This window comes from Brienomyrus brachyistius, chromosome 16 (genome assembly GCF_023856365.1).
Source record: "Brienomyrus brachyistius isolate T26 chromosome 16, BBRACH_0.4, whole genome shotgun sequence".
NCBI lineage: Eukaryota > Metazoa > Chordata > Actinopteri > Osteoglossiformes > Mormyridae > Brienomyrus > Brienomyrus brachyistius.
Genome location: NC_064548.1, coordinates 15,553,247 through 15,575,678, shown reverse-complemented (window position 1 = coordinate 15,575,678; position 22,432 = coordinate 15,553,247). Strand labels below are relative to the sequence as shown.

Here is a 22,432-nt window from a genome sequence, read left to right as displayed (position 1 = left end):
AAATAAATGTTACATTTTCACTTCGACGCATGGTTATTTACGTAGGAAACAAAAGTGTAATGCGTAAATGTGTCGCCCGAGGGGATGCAGGTGGGAGGGACATTGAATGATTTTGTTTTAACCCTTAAGACATGACTTTAGGCAACAAATAATAAATGTAAATGCAAATAAACGCTGCTTTTGGGACCCAAGTGAAATGAAAAGAAGGTGATAAACTAGTAGCAGAAGATGTTGATTTAAGCCCAACGTATTAGGGATTTTAATTTGCCGTTTCAGTAATCTGTTTAAGAGAAATAAAGCATAACTCTTTCCAAATATTTTAAAACAATGAGCCTCATTCACCAGCCGTCCTTAAGAAGAGATTTCTTCTTAAAGTGTACTTACCGCAGTTTTCATGGAGATTCTGACATGCATTAATGGTTTCGTATTTGGGATTTGTTCTTTGGTAAGAATATAATCTACGTTATATTCATTTTTACATTCTTTCAGAATATAATCTACGTAGTCTGAGCAAAACGTAAGTGAACGAAAATGATATCCATTTAAACTGTGGTACCTTAAATCCGACAAATTACCCCAATAAGCCAGTAACCCCGCTTCGTAGTACAGGCCCCTGGACATCGCAATGGGCACACATGAAAACATTCAGATTGTGAAAAGATTCGAAATGAGAAAGAATTTTAAATATTTATATTTATACTAAATAATATAGATTAAAAAACCCATTTCATAGCTAAACTCTACTAACTAATTAAATTTACTCATCTACATTATTACATGATGATGATTTTGTCAGACATAGGACTGCTAGGTAGTTGGGTTTATGTTTCGCCCTAGCGTAGCTATTTTGCCTCGTTCATACATAATGAAAGCTTAGGCACGTGCTCTTGGAAATGCGTCAAATCACCAGGCGCCATTATGAAGGGGATTGGCGAAACTCAAAAGTATCGCTTTCCTTTTTTTTCCAAATATTTCCAGATTTGGGGCGGGGGGGGGCCCTACGTGTTGCCCCGGCCCTACAGTCTCGTGCCCTTTTATGCATATTAGTCGGGGTGTTTACCTACGCTAATTAGGGACGACTGGGACTGACATGCGTTTTAATTATAAGAACACATTCGCGAACAGTTCTTTGGTTTAAGGCCACGTTATCAATCTGACGTAGATTTTTCTTAGGAACTTCCTGGAACGGTCTGAAGAACATAATCTGAGAAAAACGACACTGGTGAATGAAACCCAATGTCAAGTTTTATATATATGTATATAACTTCTTTCTTTCTTTCTTTCTTTCTTTCATGATTTATTATGCAAAAGGAAACACACTTGAAAAACAGTCAGTTGTTGAAAATGAGTCATTTCAGCGTTAAGCCCTTGAACAAGGCCCTTAACCCTGATTGTTCCAGGGTTTGGCTGACCCCTCTTTTGAATTCCATGTCAATTTTGATAAAAGCATCTGCTAAATAAATTAATGTAAATACTGCCTTATGCCCCAGGCTAACATTTCTGGGAATGGTTCCACAAATATGGCACTGAATTCATCATCAGCTGAACATCTGTGATATGAGGTACCTGTAGTGCTGATCCATTACCAGCATAACTGCAGGGGGCAGCGGAGACTGCATGGTCTAGCATTCCCTTGGAACACAATCTTAGAACCTGATGTGAGTGATTACATTTTAAAGACTGATATGAGTAATTACAAGCTGATAAAAGGTTCTAATTTTATGTCCTAGGAAGAGACTTCAGGATCAAAATAATTATGTATGTGGAATTAAACCAATGGGTGCCTCAGATAATAAGATTAAGTACATGGAGTTGACATGTTTTCCCTCTATCATTTCTTCCAAAGACATGCAATTCGGCTGATTAATGTCTCATAAATTGACTGTATGATATGGGCTTTGTCTATGTATGTATGTATGTATGAACCCTGCGATGGACTGCCTGGCCTTGTAACCCCCAACCAAGCCTGATCAGTGACGATGAAATTCATAAGGGACCGTCGACAGCCTTCTAGCGCCCTCTAGTGGCAATGACATGATTGTGACGCAAGGATTGGGAGACTCAGCTATTAAACCACACCGAGGGGCCAATAAACGCAATCAAATTACCTTAACATCCTGCGTCTGGGCTGCAGGGTGAACATGCAAACTCAGCACGTATGGACCTGGTTTTGTGCTTCGTGCCATTTTCATGTCTTGTGTTCATACATGTTTGTTTTGTTTTTTCAAATGATCTTAAAACACATGAAGGATCAACTGCTCCAGAGACACGGCAATACAACGACCACCATTAAAAGAAAGAACCACAGAAAGTGTAAATTCATATATGTTTATTTTTTATTAGAACATTATTTTGATAAGTGTAGCTGTATTTCATACTTTTTAAAAGATCATGACTGGAATTGTTTATAAATTATCTCATCAAAGTCGTTTGTAAAAAATTAAACATAGTTACTGAACTAAAGAGTCTATCATGTTACATATCACCAGTAATATAGTAATAATAATATCTTTATATGCCTTACGTTTTTAACCACCTCCCCCCCCCACCCCACCCCCACACTTTTTTGAAAGGCTAAAACTCTAAGGAAATTCCTACTGCTGATATAACACATCATCCAACACAATTAAACTGAAATCCAAACGATGATTTTTCCAGCGTCATAAAAATAAACGAAATGAAAGTGACCAAAGAGAAAAGAAAAAAAAAAGTTAGGTAGCGATCTTGTAGCATATCTAAAACAGAAAAGACTGCAGTGCATAGATCAACAGGATTTATAAAATAACAGTTAAAAAATAAAATAAAATCCAAAAATCGCTTACCCAAATGACAACACGAAACGACTGTCCCTACTGTCAATGAATATTAAAAAAATACACATTTCCGCGAACATGATATTTTTTGATTGTATTTTTGTTTTACTTTTTGGTAGCACTTTGCATTAAGTAGGCATTCATTTTTACATTCATTCATGAAAGCTGTGTACTGGATAAAACGAGTGTGACCCACCCAATATACACTATGTATAAACTTAAATGAAAACTTCCACTTCAGGCCGAGAAAAGGTTGTCGGCAAATTGCATTCCGGACTGTTTTGCGTTGGCTTGGCTACAGTGAACTTTACAGAGACATTTGCATAGTTAGTGCAGTGTCTCGGATTCTGCTAAATGCCTGCTTAATGTAAAGAAGTTGTGCGAGGTGGGGGGGGACGTCTTTCAGCTGGGCTTCTGCAATGGCTTTCACAAGGTTCAATAAATCAAGGCAAATATTTAAAGCACACACAAAACAAGGAGATCGAAACATACATACAAATGAAATCAGAACCATAAACTATGTCGTTTCTTTCATGCTTGCAGTGTAAACAACAGGGTTAATTTCAGCAGAATCGTAATATCGTGCAGCTCTCCCTTAATCCCAAGGAATGTGCATGGGAATATACTTTTTGTTGATCTCTCTTAAATCATCAATAGGTCCCATGTCCCTTGATCTCAGAACCAGTATTTCTCCTGTACAAGGGCTCATACAGGGGCAGGGTCACGGATCAGTGGGCCAAACTGAAAGATGATTCGCTCCTGGGGTGCCCCCTCTCCTGTCATTCACCAATTCTAAACATATCATTGGCTAATGATTAGGTTGGTTCCTCTTTATGAATTATGGCCCATCTTATGCCCCCAGCTTAATAAAAATCCCGTAGGGCCTTTGGTGATTTTTTTTTTACTTATTCATACCCTGAACGTGAATTTAACAGGAAATACCCATAGTCTACATCGTCCATCATGCTGTATTCAGTATCCTTAATTTCTCAATTTTTATTAAGTCACCCTCCCACACTTACGGAAAACAAGTTACCGACTATTATGTGTTCTATAGCAGTTTCATTACTGTTAAACGGGCAATGATGATGACCAAGCTTTCATTTGCATAGCTTAAGAATCTCAGTCCTGTGTAAAATACTGCTGTAGCCAGCTTCCGTCACTCTGCTTTGAGAGCGACGCACTGAGACAAATGAATCACCTCGAGCTCTGGCGCTTCCACCAGCTGACTGGTAAAAATAAAGAAAAAACTATTCCGCCCCACCACATCTCTATCATATCAAAAACCGTGCGATCTGCGGGGCTGAGGTGCAGTGTGTGACACAATAGTTTTAACGAGCATTGGGGTAATCGCGATCTGTGCTATTGTTTTCCGTCTGGTCGATGTGAGTAGCCGGGACACGTGCTGAGTCGCCGTCCTTTGTTGGAGAGAGGTAGATTAAAAACAAATATATAGATGAAAACGGAGAGGAGTGAACTGAGTAGGCAGGTTTATCAGACAAACAGGAACCTAAATGGGGGCTTTTTGCTACAGAGGAATGACCACATGGTATTGCTTCCTTGGCAAAAATCACCTCTCATTTTATTTACAAAACACATAGTCAGTTAAAAGCGCCAGAGTATATGTTAAACTTTCTTTACTCCGATGTACAGTTTAAAAAAATGACTTTTGACATTGCATTCATAAATGCTGGCTAAATAATATTTATAAGGGCAGGAATGTTCATTTAGCGTTTCAGATTTCCTTTTATTTTTAGACTTTATTATATATCAGTTTAGCAATTTTACACTTGTAGCAGTAATGCTTAACTATTAAAAAGTAGAAATTCCATGTTCTGAGATCCATGATGCTGGTTTAAATGCGATTCCATGCGCAGTGACCACATCATACTAAGGTTTCGTGCGTGCTAATGCGCTAACTTTGTTGATTGTTCCTCTCTGTTATGTGCCCTGCAAGCACCTGTAACCTCACACCACCAAAGACTGTTTGAAACAAACAGGAAAAAATACAGCCCTTATATCTAACCTCCAGGCATAGCTGAATGCCTTTCAAACTGCATTCTTCTTACTTCTTGTAAAGCAAAACATGAGAGAAGTGTCAGATCTTCTGAGGCTCATTCTTAATATGTCATTCTAGCTGAGGGACCAAGGCCTTTGTACATGCGTATGGGCACAAGTGTAAGAGCGTGTCTTTATTTGTGAGTTTATGGTAACCTGTAGGTGTTTTCTCATGTTCTCTTCTGGTATGTAAACATCATAAAAGCCCTTTGCTCAATGCAAGATGCTCAAAATAAGAAGATGAAATACAGAAGGGGTAGTTATGTTTTTTTTTTTTGAATAAGTAGTGGTAATTCTTGGTCACATTGTGCAACCCGAATTACATTTTGACGCATTGGCCTCTCCATCAAAATGTCTCCATTTCCTTGCATCGTCAACGCCACTGAAGTAGGACTGTTCATGTAGTCCATGTGGGAAAGTGCGTGACTCACACAGAAGGAAAAGTCAGGCAGGGTTCAATCCACCTTAATGCTGCAATCCATTATTATCATCACAGCAACAACTTACCAGCAACCAAAAACGTTTTGCAAAAAGCTGCCTCTCTCCACCTCACTCATCTGTCTTCATTTTCATACATGGTAAAACATTAGCAGCAAAAACCAGAACCCTATGTTAAGAACCTCTGAGGTGGAACCACCAGAACAAACCAGGAAGTCAAAATTTCAATCACGTAAGCTGACTTGGCCAAGAACGCTGCATGGAATAAACACAGCAGATGCCATATGGCAACAGGACTGCGACCCGCAAACCTTGAAGATCACAGCTAACATCAAGGGCTTCTCCACAAGGCCTTTCTGTGGCACATTAATATATAATGAGACCCTTTCAGTTGTCCAATCTGAGGTGTCTGTTGTTATAAAATCCCCAATGTTCAGTATAATGCTTAGTAATTGTTATTCTGTTTTTTTGGTAGCATTTTCTGTGTCACCCTGTATCGGTCGGTGAAACCCAGACTAAGGATGTTGTCTGTGAGGCACTCAGAACATCTTCTAACCAAGCACACGAGGACAGGAGACATGTTGACTAAGAGCCTATGTTTATATTTTTATCAACACCCAATTATTTAGCCTGACCAACACCTCTAAGACTTCCAGAGGAGCACAAGACACTCACAAAGCACATTATGTCTGATCTGTTTCGTTTCCAGGTAAGACAAGGCTGCAAAACTCAGCCAGTGTTATGAAAAGTACCGTAACATAAAGGGGGATCTGCATGATCTCCGTGTCAACGGGCAACACCAGGATTATGTATGCTTAGGGCTTATACTGACTCAAGTCAGGCTATGGTTGGTTGAACGCTGGGTTCAATGGGTGTCTCTGTGTGACTGTTTGTCTCTGCATTGGACATACTAACAATAAACCCCCAATTTTACCACAACATTAAAATGAAGCAGCAGCATCCATGTGTAGTTTTACAAATGAGATAAGAGAAAATGCACAGAGAGTTACCAGCTGGACAAGATCGCTTTCGCTTCATGTTTGGCTAACAACCCATGTTCCCCATAATCATCCCCTTTCTTCTAAGTTACTCATTAACAAAAAAATATATCTGAAGACAAAGAAAATCCTGTTGTAATCTAGGCAAAAAAAAAAAAATCCAAAAAGTTAAGCATAATGTATAAAATCGTGTGAGAGAACTCAGTCTCAGAGAAGGATTAGTCACAGCGATGGCTGTGCTGTTGTCTTGTTCTTGTCATTTTTTTTCTTTTATTTCCGCTCCACCATCTCCACTCCCAGTCGCAAATCCCGCTCCATAGTCAGGGAGACTTCGGCAGATGCCATTCTCCATCTGTGGTTCTTTCTGCGGCCGCCAGAATTGCAAAAAAAAAAAGAAAAAAGAAGAGAATACGCGCGTGAGGCCTGGCAAGTTTACCCGAGCTGGAGCACTTTTCCGTCACTCCTCGCCGGAACCTTCTTCCACCGTGGTGACGGCCCAGAAGTCAAGGCCCATGGAGTTCTGTGCTGCAGTCAACGTGGAGATGGTGTGTAAAAGCACCAGGACCAGCATGCAGAGTTTCAGCCTAGTGTTACAGAGTCTGGATGCCGCCGAGGTGGTGACTGAAGTCTTGTGGTAGCACGAGGGATGAGTCCTTTTTACCGTCCCTTCGGAACGGTTATTGGGTTTAAAATCCCATCGGACGTCGCAGCACTCTGCCTTGGAGTTGGACAGATGATTTTCTAAAAGCCCTGCAAAGTAAAAATAATACTATATATATATATATATATAAAACATATATACATGTAGTCATGATTTAAGAGATCGTAGCTGGAATCCATGCTGAATGAAAGGATTCACTACAGAAGCTGCTGTCATTAGAAACAGAACATGGCTGCATAGCTGTTAGAACTCGGAACGTTTTTATGAAACATATAAATCTGCTTATCATGCAGAATAGACCTTGAGAGAGAAAGTGAACCAGACTGATAACATAAAGATCTGCTTGTAGTTCTGAAGCAAAAGGCCTTTACTGAGGGTGACTCATGGCGTTAAATACCCATGTACAAGCGCAGAGGAATTACAGATAACTAAAATTAGTGTTGTAATTGCACATTGTACACCCTATAATATAACTTTACTGAGTTGCACTATTATTTTCCTAGGACATAATTCAAGTGAATTAATGGAATTAACTCGAGCAAACAACACCAATAAAATGATTTATACTGTGAGGCCATGTCACTTAACTGCCCACTTTCTACACAAACTACATTGTTGGTCTAACAGGAATCGAACTGTCATACCATTTTTGACCATAGGGTGTCACTTGTTTCAAACTGCTACAATTATGGCTAAGCAATGTCATGAAATCAGCTTACTTTCCATTAGCCAACATATGGACAGTGCGTTGTTCAGTAGCATGAACTGCAGGATCGTCATGTGTCTGTGAGCATAAGGCAACCAAACAAACCTGTACATATAAAACTTGGGCTTCCTCCGTGAATGAGATCGTCATTGTCTGGCAATATAAATGGACACCTCTTTTGAACCTCCAGGCAATATTGCTTGCATGGGATCTTGTTAATGCAATGCATCTGTGTCGTCTGGAAGTACTGGGAGCAAAGCCAGGATTTGTAGACCATCTGTAAGAGACAAGATGTAATGTGTGACAATTCAGGTTGTCATGAAGTTAAATAGCGATATTCACTGTACCTCTGATATCTACAATCCCCGTGTCGCTAATCACAACATTTAATATCTCGTGATGCAAGGGAAAAGGAACACCTGACTGTCAGCTAAGACTCAGCACTGTCCGAGCCTTGTCATTTACTCTGCAGGGTTTCTATTGTGAGTATTTGATGTGTTTCAAGTTCAACAAAAAAAAAAAAAAAGGATCATTTTTAGGCCAGAGGAAAAAATATCCTTTCATTTTCAGTAACTGTCTATCTGTTTACAATAGTGAAGCAGGGTCTTCAGAGTGCGAAACAGAGTGCACGCAGTTCTTTGCAGGCCGCCCTTGCATTCAGACGATAACGACAATTTAGAGACAGCGGTCCCCTAGACATGCTTGAGTGCTGAGTATACCTGGGTGTCCAGGGGAATAATGGGGGGCTGTGAAAACATCCCCCTTGCAGAGCAGACGCTACATGAGCTTCCCCAGGACCGTGAGGTGACAGTGCAACCCCCAGACACTTTGTGCACCATGCAGAAATGTTTTGGAAAATTGCTATAAATGGAAAAACATCGATATCGTATTTGAAATTCAACACAAGCGATTCCTCCATGATAAACAGATCTTTTTATACTCTTGCATTTTATCTAAATGCATCCAGATCTGCTTCTTAAAAAAAGCACCAAAACAACATTATTGTACATTGAAACTACACACAGTTACAGATGGAACCTTTTATGACACAGCCTAATCTTAAAATCCTAAAAGCCTAATACAAACACGACAACAAAAATGTGCCATGTATCTCAGTGTAAGTTATGCATTAATATCAAAATTCCTGTCTTTTTTAACAGCAAAATGTATATGTAATCTCTGTAAATTAACTTCCAGTTAACACATTTTTAAACTTACTACATAACTGTTTCTGTTGGGAGTCTTTGGTACAGTTCAGAGTCTTCTTAATGGATTCTCTTTTATTTGAAAGACATAATGGTAATCGGTATACAATTACAGACGCTTGTATGTCTGAAAGTTCGTAAGTTGAAAGTTCATAAGTAGAGGAGTGTCTGTATATAAACTATTTTTTAAAAAGGGATTAAACTTATATATTTCATGTCCGATGTACAGTATCCATTCATCCTCTATAATCACTGTCACTGTGAACATGGAATGGTTTGAGATTTGAGCAAGAGGCAGGGGACAGTATGGAATGGCAGTCCATCACAGGGAGCATTCGCTCACATACAAAACTCAGTACAGAGACATAAATGCATGTAATCACTTAACTGCAGGAGAAAGCTGGGGATTCTGGGGAACACACAAACTCCAAATGCCCCAGGCAGGATTCACCCCCACCCTAAAAGCTGCCCTCTATGACTGTACATTTAAATTAACTCTGTATGTCATTGTAAAAAGTTGCTTGATTCTGTAAACTCAACCACTGATAACTTTGAGCTGCAACCCTGTACTGGATAAAATGATGGATGGATGGATGGATGGATGGATGGATGGACGGACGGACGGACGGACAGACGGACTGACAGATGGATGAAATGATTTCCCAATTAGACCACAAAACAAAAACTTGTGATGCTCCTTTGTTCACCTGTCAAACTTGACTCATTTGCTAACGACTAAAGCATAGATCTTGTTGTGTGCAGCAAGCTATTACAACATTGTCTAAGCTTATTTCACAGCGACATAGGTTGCATTTGCAGTGGGGCTGGCAGTAATCCAAGAGTCAGTTGTTCCAACACAGTGCGATATCCTTCAGTTCCATTTCTAAGGTGAGCTGTTTTCTTGCATGAATAGAGAGTTTTATATTTTGTTGACAAATTGCTGCCACACCAGAAAGGATCAAACTGGCCAAGTAGATACATCGTCAAACTCAATCTACCGAACGCCTTGGTGCAAGGCAATGAGAGACAGGACACACAATCACTGGCATGCATTAAAGCATGATGCCATAAGTGCAGATGAAATTATTTATTGTCTAAAACAAAGTGCAAGTGAGGATCAGCCATGACTCAGTGGCCCAGGGGAAGTGGCTTTTACATCGAATTCTGGGCAATTCGAAGATGTAAACTGGAAAATCCTTAATGGAAACAGTAAAATTTTGGAGAAACATTAAATATCTTGATTTTTTTTATGTTTGATTGAGGCGGCTTTTGTGATAGATTCAAAAAATAAGTAATTTTCAAAACACAAACAATGGAAAAAAAATTGCGAATTAGCAGATAAAATGATAATTAGTTCTTCAAGAGCTACTGACTTGTAGAAAACCTGCTTCATGTTGAAGTATAATACATGGACCTTAATCTTGCAGAATGTGTCTGTAAACGGCAAGTATTATTCACTTTGCATCCGTTAATGGAAACGTAATTCGCAATTTGACTTTGTCGACTAATCGAAAATTTGCTTATAATTTTGAAACAAATACTGATGTGATTACTCTGCTACCCACAAGATTTTAATCCCGAACACAGGCGCCCTAAGCTAGAGAGAGACGCATTTCCTCCAGGCCTGCGCACACAAATAGGGTCACCATATTCGGTGAGCCGAAATGAGGATGCCCTGTCGCTCACTGAATGTCACTATGTAAGATGTTTAAGAACTTTCTGGAAGGTGACTTCATGTAGGGATGCATATTGTTTCATTTGTAAAGAGCTCGTGCTCACAAGCCTGGGAAACATTGTGCCACGACGCTGAGTGGTCACTGTATATTGAAAATCGTTGCCTTTTCCTTCAGTTGCTACTCCACTGTAACTTGCACTATTGGGTCATGTGGGTTGCAGCACTAAACCCGGACAAACCGCCGATTTCTGAAAAATCGCCCACACAGGGGCCCAAACGGAGGACGTGTCTGGGGAAACCGCAACGTGTGGTAACCCTACACGCAAACACGAACTGCAAGAGCTCCACACGTGATCATCAGGACACCTCCATAAGCCATCTATCACATTCATTAGACTGCCTTCTACAACCAATAAAGACTGTATTTTACAGTAATCCGTATGTGAGGCTTTCTGGAGAGCTTACATAAGCGGCATGTCTTCTTAAGATCAGCCAAAACATTCATAATAATGGGCTTTTTAATTGATTTGTTGCCATAACAATGCAATTTCATAGCCAGGATGGTGGAATATTACAGTATTTCTAAAGTGCTAGGAGCCCATGTTCCTATCTCTGTCAGCACTCAGACAATGACCTCTACAGGAAGAGGCCGGACAGAAATTTGGCAGGCGACACAAGTGCGCGCTTCGTTGTCCCCAAACAAAGACGAGCACAGCCTCTCGCAAACACGTTAACCTCCGCGGAGGTACACTGGTGAATACAAGGCAAAGCTTTGCACTTTCAAACACAACCAGCTGAGACGGACTCTGCCCAGGACCGCCAGCGGATGAGGTAGTGCTTGCCGAGTATAGAACAGCTTAGCAAGGTGACTTCTGGAAAGGAATTTAAATGAGAGTTTAAATAGGAGTCAAAGAAAAGAGAACAAAAGTCTTTATAAGACAAACAAGAAGCCTCAGTGGCAGTGTTACACTGCGAGACCGTCGTCTGTGGATGTACATTAACTGAATGGCAGTGCTGGCAGATTGACCAGTAGATGGTACCAGAGTTTCAATTTTTTGATCCTATAATGCGACTACACTGCAGTTGTCAGCACTGGGTTTGGCATTTATATAAAAAAAGAATCCAATAAAAGAAAATACACAGCACAGAAAAGAGCTTTAAAAACATATAATTATGTACCAGAATGTACAAGAAAACCGTTATAGATGTGTTTCTTGACGTTCAATGAATTACTCAAAAACATATTTTTTATGTGAGGTTTTTTGTACGCGATGCTTCCGTGCTCCGTTGCCCTGGGTGTCATGTGACCATCCCAGTTTCACAGCTGGAAAGAATGTCATGCTTTGAAAGAGTGTGGCGTGTCGGCTCCGTGAATGTGTTGATTTTAGTCACCTTTAGTCACACGATTCACTGGAGCAAATAAGCCAGTGTTCAGCAGCAACTTACATCCATGCAAACATGTCGTTCAGGAGGCTAGAAACAATTACTTTATATTTAACGGATGTTTTAGCAACATGTGTTTTTAGAGAAAGCAGGGTCAGGCAGTCCCAGAAGGAAATGGGGGCCTTGCTTCAGGGCACCATAGTGAAATCACTCAGCTGACAATGGGATCTGAACCAGTGACGTTAAGACCATAGGTACAGTGTCATACCCGGGGAGCCACATGCTGGCCCGGTGTTTGGTGGGGAACCTCATTAGAGGGGCTCTAAATGGCTGGTTGATTAAGAATGGTCCATGCTTTGACGGTCATACTGTAAGTTTGTGAATGACGTGCACTGGTCAGGAAGGGAATCCTGTGACACAGAGAGGTCGGGCTTGAATGGGAATTTTATCTTGGTACATCATACATCACACATTAAGAGGCAAAATGGATTTCAATACTTGAGATAAAATGGACAACGGGTCTTGGAGAGAAACTTACAGGTGTGTGGTATGGACCTAAGAGGCAGAATTTCTATTTTATAATGACGTCACAGCCTCATGGTGAGTATCACTGTCTCATCCTGGCTTGAGGATTCAAATCCCATCCCATTCTATGCGTGCAGAGTTTCCTCCCAAAACCGGTGACGTGTGTGTGCCCTGCGATGGACGGGCATCCAAGGTGTTCCCCTGCCTTGCTGCCATGCCTTTCCTGGGACAGACTCCAGGCTCACGCTTACCTCGACTGGGCGATCGGTTGGAAGTTAGATGGATGAATGGGCACCAATAACCGAATAGGGTCTGTGAATGGTGGACGTCTGTGGTTACATCACGAGAGCCTCATTTGTACGAGAGCCTGACCTTCCTAGTGGCCCCGGAAATGGGGGAATCGGAGAATCCTCCATCTGTGTTCCGGCTCAAACTGCAACACGCCCCGTCCAGCCGTTCAGCGCACCGGCATATTGAGTGGATCTGAATCAGGGGTATTTCCAAATGAAACCCTTGATATTAATTATAATGTGAAACCCTTGATTATACTGTACTTGAAAGCCCGGTCACAATGACTGGGTGAGTGTTCGTTGTATTTTAATTCTGCAATTTACAAATGGATGTGGGGCTAATGTCACCGAAAGCACAACCCGTGTGCTGTTGTAGACAATGGATGGTCAGATGCCAAACCGTACACCCACCTTTACCTGCTAGGCTGATTAAAGGGACTATCTGCAAACGACTGACCGATATGTTAACACTGTTGGATGAAACTGTTTTCCTGAAGGATTCATAGGTATGCAGAAAATGATCAAAAGTACTGAAAATTATAGAACCTTGTTAGAACCTGTGTTGCACTAGTTTTTCACTTTTGGTGCTAAATGATCCGCCAGTACACCGTCTCCCCTTGTGGACTGCACGATTTTACTATAATTAAGCTCACAACTTAATTTAAAGAAGGCCTCTTAAGGGTTCCCTGCATTAGTATTAATGTCTCTGCTGCTTGGTTGGAGATTTTGTCATTGATGTTCACTAGTGTTTCACTCGCAGCCCTGCTGACTCCACACGATGTCACTGACGGACTTGCAGCAGCTCCACTCCCCCCCCTACCCCCCCTCCAGGTGCTGCCTCAGCCACCTCCACATGTGCCACAGTGCTTTCCTTTATCATGTTCACCAACAGGAGTTTTGCCAGTGCTGCAGTACCTGCTATACCTGCACTGCAGTACCTTCTGTCCATCTCCCAACCCCTTATCCAGTCCAGCGTATTGTGTTGCATGTGCCGTATTTTTAGGGCCCTTGTCACTCGGGGTTCCTTGGAATTGTTCTAACTTTCAGCCTGTTTTCAGCACCCTGCAGCACTGGGCACACAGCAGGGATACACCCTGGAGATCACACCAGTCCATGTATATAAACAAAGACACACACACACACACACACACATACTATCTGTAATCTAATGATGCCAATTTGGCTAAACAAATGAATTTGATCTGAAGGAGGAGAGCAGAGTGTCCAGAGGATAGAGAAAACATACAAACCTGACACACACAGAATAGGTAAAAGATTCAAACCCCAGTCCTACTGTAGTATCTGACACGTAAGTTAACATAATAAACCCCAGATCAGTTTCACTTGAAATACAAGAGAATTCCGGCAGAACAACAGACGATTTATCACTATAAACCCTGCACAGGAACAAAAGTCAAAGGGAAAAGGCTGGTTTCTCTTTAAAAATGTCCTCCAATCTACCCTGAACATAATGCTGAATAAAATATCCTGACATTCGACAAGAACATATTAATAACGTCAAACATCATATTGTTATTTCATAAACAATTCATAGCTATTAAGTTTAGCTCACAAATAATTTATATGGCTAAAATGGTAAACACAAGACATGAAGTAAAACATATGACTGGCCATGTTCACAGAACAATGGGGCAAGGAGATGGTGCGAGATCACAGCAGCACAAAGGACATCAGGACACAGCCAGGAATCCACAGAAAGCTCCATCCCTGACCTGACATGCCTCACGAGTCAATGTGGTTACTGCCAGAATTCCTAGATCCATCCATCTTCCAACCATCCATCTTGGTCAGGGTCGCGGGGGAACCTGGAGCCTATCCCAGACACAGGGCACAAGGCTGGGGTACACCTTGAAAGGGGATGCCGGTCCATCATAGGGCACATACAACCATCATAGGTATGTTAGCGATGCTAATTAGCATAGCCACATGGCTTCAGATTGCGGTAGGAAAGTCGCAGTAAAATAGAGAGAATGTGCAAAGACGAAGAAAGAGTGAAACCCCTAACCTAGGAGGGACGAGGCAAAGGAACTACCTTCTGAGCCAGCGAGGTGTTCCCCCAGATAATAGTGATACTTTATATACATACAGCATACAGTCTGCTTCACGATGTCCAGTTTCCTAATATCAGCCTCACAGTGTTACATCTACCCAACAATTCATTCACATATTGGCAGAATCAGAACTGTTTTACATTCCACAGACATCATTAAACTCTTTCCTGGGGATCGCAGGCTGGACAGCAGACGACTGAGAGTCTGGTGTCCTCTGAATGAACACCGCTGCCGCTATGCTGGTTCCCCAGAGGACTGTCCTGACATCCTCCTCACCGCTGCACCATCCCCAGTATGGCACCGAGTTTCGAGGGGCGACAGAAAGAGCAACAGCAGTGGCATGAAACCACTGTCTCTTTTTTCTCCTCCTAATGTTCTGTGCTTCCGAAATTTGGGAAACATCTACATCTAGAAAGTAAATCAGGAAAACAACGTCAGAAATCCCAGCAAGCGAAAATGCGCAGGTCCAATGTAACCAACCGCAAACTGATCTAATTTTATTGCTACACACGTTTCGATGAGCAGAGGTTCACAACAGAAGGATGCATTTGAATGAAACTGGCTTCCAATGCAGAAGGTCTCCCATGTTCATGAGCGGCCCAATCAAACCTATTCATCAGACAATGTCTTAGCATGACAATGCATGTTCCAAAAACAGAATGTTAAACTAATATGAAAATAACACAAAGAAGGAATATCTATTTAAAGTGAGTTTGAATAACAGCTTAATTACATAATTATTTCAAGGTAATAACAAAACTGACTCTTTGAAGAATGACTTTATTATAGCACTTTTAATACGAAATGTCAGTTGCACTATATATACATATAGGGGGTGGCATGGTTGGTGCAGTGGTTAGCACTGTCGCCTCACACCTCTGGGACCCGGGTTTGAGTCTCCGCCTGGGTCACATGTGTGTGGAGTTTGCATGTTCTCCCCATGTCGTCGTGGGGTTTCCCCCCACAGTCCAAAAAAAACATTCTGAGGCTAATTGGAGTTGCTAAATTGCCTGTAGGTGTGCGTGTGTGAGAGTGAATGGTGTGTGAGTGTCACCCTGCGATGGGCTGGCCCCCTATCCAGGGTTGTTCCCTGCCTCGTGCTCATTGCTTCCGGGGTAGGCTCTGGACCCCCCGCAACCCAGTAGGATAAGTGGTTTGGAAAATGGACGGATGGATGGATCGATGGATATATATATATATATATATATACACACACACACACACACACACACACACATAGCCATGGAGAAAATTAAGACACCACTCTATATTTTTAAACAAACCTACATTTTTAAATCTTGGTTTAATCCTAGGTCTGTTAGAAGGCTACACTGAGCAGCAGGATTCTTCCTGGTTCAAAATTTCTAAGCCAGCAGTGGGCACTGGGAAAGATGAGAAACCAGCCAGATAAAGAGATGCCAGAGATGACCGTTAAACTTTCCCAACATTTTCTCATGTACTCGTATCATAGGATGACATCAAGTGACCTTCAAAAGGAACAGGAAGCATTATGTGCAGGTGTGAGGTGCACTGCTGGGATAGTTTGTATCAGGCTCCTAGAAGCAGGACTGAGGTCCCTTAAAGCAAGGAAGAAGCCCTTCAATAATGAGAAACAGGGAAGAACCAGGCTGCAGTTTCCAGAAAATATATATTATTTACAGACACACACCCACAAATTGAGAAATGAGTGAATCAAAAGATTGTGCTGTGGTTTCTTAATTTTTTAGTTACCTGTGTGTGTGTGTATACATATATAAAAGCCATTAAAACAGGCTTGGATATGTGTGTGTGTGTGTGTGTGTGTGTGTGTGTGTGTGTGTGTGTGTCTGTGTGTTTTCCCATCTTAAGAAACATATTTATAGAGTTCTGAATCACCTAGAAGGTTTGAAAGTTGCTTCAATGGAGAACATAAAAGATTTTTAAGAAGTCTTTAATCAGAGACTGTCAGGTAAACATCTGGGTGGTATAAATCATTCAGGGGTGCCACATACCACAAAATAATAACGTTCACCGTAATATGGGGTACATTCATCTAAACACAGTTACTGCACTTGTTGGGTGTAAATGATCTGCAGGGAAATGATGGTGAAGACTCATAAACAAGGAAATAAATCGCTGATAAGGAAAAGTATAAACTACAAGTATTTCCTCAGAAAGAGTAAATATCTTATAATAATCATATGCTAATGACTTGTGATTATTCCCAATTTTGCAAGTTAATTACATTTGTAATCTTCAAATCCAAATAAAAAAAATCTTGAGGAATTTTCTCCCAAAGTAACCAGGTACATAACCTTTCCCAAGCTTTCAGCTTCTGCTTCAAGAAGTCATACCACTCGCCATAATTCTCAAGCTTAATTAAGCATATTTAATTAATGTCTCAAAACTAATCAGACACCTTCTGACTATCATCAATGACTGCACAGTCATAAATTCCAGCTATATTTGCAATTAAGATTTTAGGGAATTTTGGGAATGATTTGTGGCCATTATTTTAATCTCCTCACATTTATAATACAATGTTTTACATTATTTTAAATTAATAATTAAAATTATATTATTTATTATATTACATCATAGTACAGGGCAACATGGTGTCTCAGTTGGTAGGACTGATACCACACACCTGCAGACTGGAGGTTAAAATCCCATTTATATTCTACCTATGGAGCTTGCATGCTCTCCCTGTGCCATGTTGGGTTTCCCCTGTCCTCCAGAGACATGCACTTTGGCTCATGACTGTCTCTAAGTTGCCTATTGAGCATGCATGGGCCCTGTGAGGAACTTATACCCGAATGTATTAAACATACAGTGCAAAACCCTTAGGTAGTCAAAGGAAATGTTTAAAGCTATTTATCTGGTATTAAGTACAGTACCACTCAAAAGACTGGACACGCCAAGCCACTTACAAAGGGGAGAGATAGTGTCGCATCACATGACCAAACGACAACAGAGATGACTTTGGCCGGTGTTTGACCAGAGAGTGAAGGAAGAACGGCCAGTTATGCTCAGCTTATAGACCTCCTTCCAGACAGCTGGAAAAGGGTCCCAGGAGGCCACCTCATGGAACTGACCTAGACAAGGAAGTCGGATCAGTCGGTCCCTGGAGCAAATAGGGTTAAGGGCCTTGCTCAAGAGCCCAATGCTGGGATCACTTCAACAACTAGGGGATTTTAATTGGAAACCTTCTGAGTTCCAACCCACAGAGCTGCCCCCCACCTCTCAACCAATTATTTTGTTTAATACTTTTTTGTTAGTGCATTATATGTTATAGTTTTGGTGTCTTTATAATTATTCTAAAATGTAGAGAAGAGTACAAACTCCCTCTTTCTAGACTGGAACTGCATATGTAAAATAAATTTTAACATTAGAACACTTGCAAATTAAGATTAATAATAAAAACTAACAGGGATTTCTTCAGTTCTCCAGAAAGTTACTGATATCGTGCTGGATGGCTGGATAAACACCGCTTCAGTTCCCAAACCTCTCCTCAGGTTCACTTCAGATATTCCATGTACTCACAAATTTTTTCCGCCGGCTCTCTTAATTAATTAATTTAAAAATTCAATGAGGTATTTATTAGCCAAACGAGGTGAGCTTATGGTTGAGTCAAAAAAATACATTGGTATATTGGACAGTTGCTACAAATATTGGGGCGACATTAGGAGATGTTCTGAAATGGCTAAGCTGATACTCTTTGACAGACATAACATCATCATTTTACACCAGCATGAAGATCATTTATACTTAATTTTCTTTGACAGCCTAAGACATTTACACAGTACTGTATTTGCATTATGTATCAGCCTGGTTGCCCGTTTGGAAATAGTTCCAAATTGCCCAACATCCCTTATGGCCCATTAGGTCATTAGGACTGAGAGTTTTTGAGCAGGACAGTATTTCATCTGGTTTGGGAACCAGAGTAAATCCGCCCAGCACCTTTTTAACTTCCCATTCTGAATGTTTACCCCGTTGCCAGTTTCCCAGTAGAGGAGGCAAGCTTTCATAACAGTATGTTTCTCATTTAATTTTAAATAACTTTCTCAAGGAAATTTCATAATTGGATGTAGACGTGGATGTATATTACTACTACAACAACAACAACTGATAACAACAACAATAATAATAATAATAATAATAATAATAATAGTAATAATAATAATTGTCATAGTGGTAACATCGGCAGTGGCACCTGCAGAGTGTCTGGAAGACCTCAGGATGTCTCCTACATAAAAATTAGGTCAGCAAAAACAAACATGAAACCTACTATTTTAACTCACATCTCTCACATTCTCTCAAAGGAAAATAATCTGAAGAATCACGCGGGAGACTCATTAGAGTGTAATAAATATACCTCTGCGGGATCCTGGATAAGCCCCATTTTATCTACACCATAGGTACTACATGGCTGAGGTCACTGTACTGCGTCTCTGCCTTTTCCATTCATCATGTATATCAGTTAAAAAAATCTCAGTTATTCCTAATGTAGCAGATGTTTCTTTTTTCATTTTGTGATGGTTATTGTTAAAGTAACGTGTATCATGTGACTGTGATCATAGACATAATCTAGACACTCCTTCCCATTGTAGGAATAAAATGAGTCTATCACCCCCCCATGTTTTTGATGTTTTTCCTGCCCCGCATGTCTGACTTGGGTTTTGTCCGCTGCCCCCACGTGTCCCTGCCCTGTCCCTGTTACCCTGATAGATCCCCTCCCCGATAAGCTCCTCTTCTCTCCCCAGCCTGTGCCATGTGTTTTCTGAGTTAAGATTGAAATATTCTGTATTTCTCCTGAGAAATTAAAAATACAGTCTAGAACATACATATATTTAATTGGATTTTTATTCTGTATTTTTACTTTACAGAGTAGAATCTTTGGCTTACTAATTAATCTGGTTTGTATTAAATTATAATTCAAAACTGTATAAATGCTTAAACATATAAATGTAAAAGCACGTAAAGAATTCGTCATTTTATTTTTTCATATTAAAACTGGCTTGGTTATATATGTGTGTGTGTGTGTGTGTGTGTGTGTGTGTGTGTGTGTGTGTTCTGAGACTGTCAGGAAGCTATGTGGGTGACAAAGATATTGAAAATATTTCCTGGAAAACATTAACTTCAACGGACATATCTTACTCGTGTTTTGTTAAAAAGTGATTTTGCAGCTCTTCTGCCAAGAACAAAGTACATGTGATTTTACATACAATTCACAACAGTATTACAATTTAGCATTTGTAAAGGAGGCTGTTTCATGCTTAGCTTTCTGCTGGTTAAATACTTACTCTGGTGTAATATTACAGCTATACTGTCTATTCCGACTCCTCTTGCTTACGCAGTGAGTGTCAGCACTTCAAACAGCTCAGTGACATTTACAAACACTTGGTTTTCTTACGCTGACCTTAAAAAACTATGCCCTGAAATGGCACGTAACACACTGAGCATGTTTATGTTATATTCACTGCAATACAGGGAACAACATGATACTTCCAGGGCTTCAGATTACAGTATTTGTATTTTAATGTACCTAGACAATATACATCCATATCTATGCTAAAAAATGAAAACATAAAACCTTTGATTTATAAAGTGCCGGTTGATAGTGAAATAGTTTTTCATTGATTGTGAATTCATTATTTGAAAATGTTTTCAGGTTAATGCATAGAAAAGCACAAGAGATATAGTGAAATCCCATACAATAATTACACTCCCCTACAATGAATCGGCATCATCTCCAAGGCGTCTTCTGTCTTGACGTTTGGTACGAACTGCAGGATCACCTCGACCCTGGACTAGATAAGTGGTGTAGAAGATGACCAGATAGATGAATTAATCCTTCTATTCCCAGAGAGCACAACTTATTATTCCATTATGTGCTGTGTTAAATGGCACAGCTATGGCACAGCAGGGACCAAAGGGTTTACGTCTCCAACCTCGGCTCCTTGTGGGTGCACTTTGCCTGTTCTCTCTGTCTCCTCATGCAGTTTCCACTGGGTACTCTGGTTTACCCCCACAGTACAAAAGCATGATGAGGTTAAAAAAAATGTGTGTGTGGTGTGTGTGCGCCTGCTGCGAGGGGCTGGGGTCCTGCCTTGCACCCATAGCCTCTGGGATATATTCTGAACCCCTGTGACCCTGAGTAGGACAAATGGCTACCGAAGATGAATGGATGACATCACTATGTTTAAAATAACGCATTTCTTCAAACTGACTGGATCATACTCTGACACACCATCACTCTGTCCAACACCACAAGTAAAGGAAGCAGAAACTGAAAGTGGCGGGGGGCATTATTGGGTGGTTAACCTCTACCATGTGGCACCTCGGGCTGCTCGAGACTTAACAGTATTTGAAGAAGCACAGAGAATTAGAGGGGGTTGGTGTGGGGAGGGGACAGGACAGGGCAAGACCAGCAAGCTGTCTAACCAACAGAGTTGGACGTTTCAACCAACCAGTTGAGTATAAAGAGTCATAATCACAGAGTACTCAACTTGTTGGTTGAAACAGAATCATGATTTGGATTTTTACTTTCTGGACCTGAAATGTCCACCTCTGCTAACCAACGAGTAAACATTTTAATGTAAAGCAACAAAATATGCTCAAAATAACAACAAATAAACAATCACTGCTACACCTCCATGGCAAGATCTTCAAACCTAACACATTCCAAAGGCTTCTTTTTGTCATTGCGTAAATAAACAGATCAGTGTACTTCCTGTGTCCACCCTGGTCGTTTTCACCCAACGAGGAGTCACATTGAAGAACAAAAAGCACAGAAATGTATGTCAATAAAAAAATGTAATGGTTTGTGATAAACAGCCTACAGGTCACACCCTCCCAGTTCCACCACCTACAGCTGAGGGAAATTCAAAAGACCATTAAGGCCTTTGAAACAGAGGTGCTGATTTATTTTCTCGATTTTAATAACATTTCACTGTAGCTTTTGTTCAGTCACTGCTGGATGATTCAAGCACAGTTGCATAAGTCATCCATGATACTCTTACTGATCTTTTGTATCTGTAGCAAAATCTGTCAGTTGCTTATCAGTTTGTGCAACCTGCTCATCACACTTGGGATTTTTGACTTTAATGTGAAAAAAGAATCAGGAATAAATCATTAGGAGATTATCCTGGAAGCTGAAATTCTATGCTGTTCTGTTCTGAGGAATCAAAGTGGCTCCTTTGAAGCTACAAAGATAAGTGTACAGGGATACAGAATTAAGGCATAATTAATAAAAAAAATATGTCCCTACTGCAAATATATTTATTGGCCATGCACAAAAAGTGTCATAAAACATTCTGGAAAAATATACTAACGTATTAATCCAGGTATAAATAAAATATTTAATAATAGAATTAAATATCTCAGACAAATAGCTATGCATATTTCACATACAAATGAAATCACAGAATAACCAACAGTGGTTAGCACTGTCGCCTCACACCTCTGGGACCTGGGTTCGAGTCTCCGCCTGGGTCACATGTGTGCGGAGTTTGCATGTTCTCCCCATGTCGTCGTGGGGTTTCCTCCGGGTACTCCGGTTTCCCCCCACAGTCCAAAAATATGCTAAGGCTAGTTGGAGTTACTAAATTGCCCATAGGTGTGCATGTG

General features: G+C 40.6%; 1 protein-coding gene across 1 annotated transcript in view; it reads right to left on the bottom strand.

Moving 5' to 3' along the window:
* Nucleotides 1–2,657: 2,657 nt before the first annotated feature.
* LOC125710245 (NALCN channel auxiliary factor 1-like) overlaps nucleotides 2,658–22,432 on the bottom strand; it is a 72,636-nt gene continuing 52,861 nt past the window's right edge. The window contains exons 2-3 of the mRNA XM_048979789.1: nucleotides 7,780–7,951; nucleotides 2,658–7,057 (exon numbers count right to left, since the gene is read on the bottom strand). Of these exons, the coding sequence (XP_048835746.1) occupies nucleotides 6,765–7,057; nucleotides 7,780–7,951 (465 nt within the window). The 3' untranslated portion in view covers nucleotides 2,658–6,764. The remainder of the gene's footprint in view (nucleotides 7,058–7,779; nucleotides 7,952–22,432) is intronic.